The sequence below is a fragment of the Heliangelus exortis genome, chromosome 22 (genome assembly GCF_036169615.1).
Source record: "Heliangelus exortis chromosome 22, bHelExo1.hap1, whole genome shotgun sequence".
Lineage (NCBI taxonomy): Eukaryota > Metazoa > Chordata > Aves > Apodiformes > Trochilidae > Heliangelus > Heliangelus exortis.
The window spans coordinates 3,650,805-3,655,656 of NC_092443.1; the positions used below are offsets into that span (position 1 = coordinate 3,650,805).

A 4,852-nucleotide genomic window follows, 5' to 3' on the forward strand; every position below is an offset into this window, starting at 1 on the left:
CATCCCTCAGTCCCTGTGGAAGGAGAGGGCCTTCATTTCCATCAGTCTGTTGATTCTTTGTAATCTAAACTAAAGCTCATCCATGTGGAATAGTTCAGGCATTTATTCTGTGACACCTGGTTCTGTCTGACAAGTGCAAATACTTGTCTCTACTTGGTCTAAAGCCTGTTGGGTTTGCTTTTTGCATTTCAAGCAGTTTGGACTATAAACCTACACTGGCTTTGTAGTGAACAATTCAGTGATACTCTTGTGATGCTGTTCAGGTTGCAGACCCTGCAGGGAGCAAACTTTAAAGAAAAAACAGATTGGACTCGCTGACTACAGAACACTTTTATAGACATAAAGCCTGTAGTCTGAGTCTGAAGTAATAACTCAAGTAATGAGTTGAAGTAATAACTCAAGTAATGAGTTGAAGTAATAACTCAAGTAATGAGTTGAGAGACAGCAGAGGTGTTGTCTTGTATTTTTGGGGGCTTTATTTTTCCCTAGTCCCTTAAGGAAGGAGATACACTTAACCCATAGGGCAAACACTTGAGTTGCTGCCTACTTACATAGCTAAAGTACCAGAAAAAGCTGAAAGGAACAGAGTGGCAATGGCCAAAGTTTCTTTTATTGAAGCAAATAGAAACTGGGTTTGCTGAGCACCAGAACTAGTGAAGTGAAAGCAGCAGGCTTGCCCCTAACATCAAAGATGAGAACCCTGTATTGGAACAGGGAATCTCAGAGCACGAGGGCAGGGGAAGAAGGTGCTCCTCCAAACCAGCCAAGAAGCTCTGACAGCAGCGCGTCTCAGAGGACCCATCCATGCTGTGTGACTGTCATGTGCTTGATACAGGAGCTCGCTGTTGTCCATGCTTCTCAACTCTCATTCCAGAGCCAGCACACTCGCTGGCAATACATCTCTGCACTTCCAAATTTCAGAGGGAAAGCAGAACTTGGCTGCCCAGCAGCTGGCTTGGCTGGGGATCCACGCTGTGCAGAAAAGCCAGCGCGAGGCCTGATGGAAACCCCTCCGTGTCCTCCGCAGAGCTGTGCTCTGCTGGCGCTTCGTGCCTCAGGTTTTATTCTCTTGCTGGCTCAGGCGAGGTGGAGAAGCATGTGTGATTGTGACTGCGATTGCTGTGCTAACCACGGTGTGTGTTTTTCTTGTTTTTTGTTTTTGTTTTTGTTTTTTTTTTTTCTGCTTTTTCACAGCAGAAGGGGCCCTGCCTCACCTACTCGACCCACCATAATCCGACCGGCTGAACCGTCCCTCTTAGATTTATAACTTGAGGCTGCAGGCAGCTGGCGACGAGCGCCGTGCTGGCGGCTTCCCCATCCCACCCTCCCTCCCACAGCCACAGTCACTCCTCTCATCCATCCCACACCTCTGCCTCCCACCAACCCCTTCCTTCCTGGTGTGTTGTACAACACTAGCCTAGTGACCGAGCTCTTCGTCTCCACTCGTGCGTCCTGTGCTGCTTTGTGAGTGTAGAGTAGCCTCCATTCAGTGGCATGGATCCCTGCAGCACACAGGCTCCTTGGAGAGATCAGCCACAGGGACCTCCTTAAGTCCAAGGGGTGGCTGTCCATCCAGGAATTTCATCTGCCTGGTCTAGCCTGGATAAGTGTCCTGCCTGCATCAGTTAGCTGTAGCACCTAGGACTGATCTGTAGCTGTTTTCCTTTCTTGTAGTTAAGAAGACAAAAATGTGACTTAGAAGAAAAATAACTGTCAAAACCTGTGACACCGTTAGGAACAGATTAAATGTCCTGTGTATTAGTTTGACTTCTAAGGTGCAAAAATTCATGTTGGGAACAGTGCAATCAACCTTACATCAAAGTGAGGCAGGGAGAGCAAGGAAGGGGGGGGACCTCAATGGATCAGCATAGTCCTGCTAGAGTGAAGTCTGAGTAGCACATGCACCTCGGTGTGCAGGGAGCACAGGGACCTGCTCACCCTGGGCTCTCCCAATGGGATGGGGAGATCCTGCTGGTGATGCCCTGGCTCCTGCCAGCAGTTTTCTTGCATCATCATTTTTGGCTGACTTTCCTGACCCTGGCAGGGAGAGGGGAATAGATAACACTGCTCCCCCCTTGCGATGAACAACAAAATGTTTTCAGGGAGTTTGCTGTGTAATGATTTGTTGAGGAAAAAAAAAAAAAAAATTGCTTTGGATAAGCACATCTCTCTGTGTTTTTTGGGTACTGTGGTGACTTCTTCCGTAGCTTTTTCTTCTTGCATGTGGATGGTACGTGTTTGGGGAAAATTGTAACCGTTCTTGATCTCATCTTCTTAAGGTTTGATTTTTACTTTTCATGCTACTTGTATTAAAAAAAAGCAAAAAACAAAAACAAAAGACTTGAATTAAAAATATAACAACCCTGTACATCTCTGATGTCATGTCTCTACCAGAGCTAAATGAGCCACCTTTGTTGCAGGCTTTCAAACCAGGCCTGATTCAGATTTAAGTTATTTCAGTGCTGTTGCTCTTAATTTCTGTTGCGAATCCTCTGTTGTTCTGATGCCAGTTCCTTTCTATGTTTTAACTATTGTTTTACTACTTCTTCCCCTTTTCCTTCCCTTCCCCTGTTCCTTTTTTTTCTTTGTTTTCTTGTCTTTACACTCCAGCCGGCCGGGTAAGGCCAGTCCCTCCCGCCCGGAGAGCCCAAAACCACCATTTGACTTGTAGGCCTGCTCCCTCTGAGACTCTTTGCCTGCCTCTTAGCTGTTCTGTCCTGGAATGGTCTGACTTCAATCTCACACATGGCTTGTTTTGTTTGTATTTTGTGACACACACACATATCAGGTGTGACTGTAGTGAAACTGTTTTGGTTTGGTTTTGTTTTTTTTTTTTTTTTCTTTCTTCCCAGCTGCTTAAACAAGTATATTGTAGTAATGAAAAACATATCTTTACTGTTATAAATATCTATAAATATATATATATAAGATGAAAAATCTATATATGTCCAGGTGTTTAAAGCCATTTGTGCTTCCATGTGGATTTTAGGAAATAAGTAAGGAAAAAATATCTATATACATATATATATACACACACACATCTAAAGTTAACCAAATCCTGATGTTGAGTTTTTGAGCTGATTGTTGAATTCTCTGCTGTGTGCAGTTGGGTTATTGTATTACCCCAGACTTGTGGGTGAACTGTCTCAGTGCTGGTAGTAGCTGTGATGCAGTTTGTGATCTACCTGTCACTCTTGTTTATTGGATGAAATAAACTATCATTTCTGTATAATGAAAGTCTCCATGACTAGAATAAAACTCTCTCTCTTTCTCTTGCTCTTTCTCTGGATGATTTTCCAACTGTGTTTAATTATAACCTAATCTTTTTGTCCCATAGAGCTTACAAAGCTCTACGTGCAAGCAGGTGCTCTCACTGATAGGGGAGGTGGAACAGATCTGCATCAGTAGTGGTGTCCAGGAGCTGCAGTAGAGAGGAACAGCTTGTCAGATGTGGAAGTTAACTCCCTTTCTCCATTGTAAAGGAAAATGCATGGAAGGGCTTCACTGGCTGGACATACTGAAGGTGGGAGTTTTGCACACAGAATTGATTGGTGTTTAAAAAGGTATTTATTTTTGCCTAGGCTGCAAGTGGGTGTTAGAGTTCCTCTGTCAAGCTGTCTTTTGGGCCAGTGTGGTCTGACCACAGCCTGACACACATGGCAGCTCCTACTTAGAAGCTGCTTTTAGACTGAAGTGGGGTTTTTGTCCCCTGGTATGAACTGGGTAAGCCTGTTCTATGCCAAAAAGTGAGTGCTCTGGGTTTTGGATGATGGGCACTGCTTCTCACAGTGACAGCCAAGTTTCTCCTTAATTCCTGAAATTAATCCAGTCATCCCAAGGTTCCTGGAGCCCCTCTGTCATGGGGCTTTAGCACTACTGCAGCAAGTGACCAGGAGCACTGGGGGTTGCTGACTGAAGCCACTGTCATATTGATGCCTGATTTAGCCCCAAATGCTCTTGGCTGTCATGCTTGTGGAATCTTCCTAATTAATATAGAAATATGCTGCAAGATTTTATTCATAATAGATATGGGTGTGAGTGAGGGGAGAGATGAGATCTCAGTGCTTCCTTTCTAAGCAGGAATTGCTTCCTTTGTCCCATGTTCTTATGGGCTGTAACCTCAGCTTCTTCCCAACTGAGGCAATGACCATGGCTTGGCATACCCTGTCCTTTTGAGCTTTTTTCTCACTGGAACAGTCCAGTCTATTCCTGGGATTATATTTAGGGTTGTTCTCAATCTATTTTTGAAGGTAAAACTATGTATTTACTCAAATATTTGTGCCTTATTTTGCAAAGCTAGAAACCTCAGACCTGCTGGTTATCAAAGTAAAATCTGAAGTATATTCTGATGAAAGTACCATCTGCCCTGCCCAGGGAAGATTAACTCACACCCCCTGATCTTCAGTCTTGTCAAACAAGTGTTCTTTTCCCAGTGTAACAGCTTTTTCCTCTTATTTGGTGCTTGTGGCCTTTAAGAAACATTTTTCTCTTTTTCCTCAAATCAGAGGTGCAGAGGCAGCTCAGTTGCTCCAGTTTAAAGCTGTTGGGTGTCAGCTGAACAGCAATTCCTGCTTCTGTGTCTGCTCTTGGTTCACTCCAAGTAAAGGTGAGGTCAGGAAATGCTCCTAAAGGGAACAGGATGAAAAATGAATCTGAAGGTAGGGTCAGTCTGTGAAATGCTATCCCAGAGAAGTGCCTCAGGCTTGTCAGCAGTCTGCCTATGGAAAAACATTCATGAAAGATAAGGGAAGTAGAGCATCAATGCCTGGGCAGATGTTTTTATTAAAGAATTATTTTTTTTTCTCTCACCAAATTTCAAGGTGATCTATGTGGAACAAATACATCTACTCAG

The 4,852-nt window shown here is 44.0% G+C and overlaps 1 protein-coding gene across 19 annotated transcripts in view; it reads left to right on the top strand.

Moving 5' to 3' along the window:
- Nucleotides 1-3,287, top strand: part of DNM1 (dynamin 1) — a 64,529-nt gene extending 61,242 nt beyond the window's left edge. For 6 of the 19 annotated variants that reach the window (XM_071766284.1, XM_071766288.1, XM_071766287.1 and 3 more), the window contains one exon: nt 1,195-3,287. In XM_071766284.1, coding sequence (XP_071622385.1) covers nt 1,195-1,267 — 73 coding nt within the window. In that variant the 3' untranslated portion in view covers nt 1,268-3,287. The remainder of the gene's footprint in view (nt 1-1,194) is intronic. The other 13 variants (XR_011730276.1, XR_011730277.1, XM_071766296.1 and 10 more) reach the window with 6 other exon arrangements.
- The last annotated feature ends 1,565 nt before the right edge of the window (nt 3,288-4,852 follow it).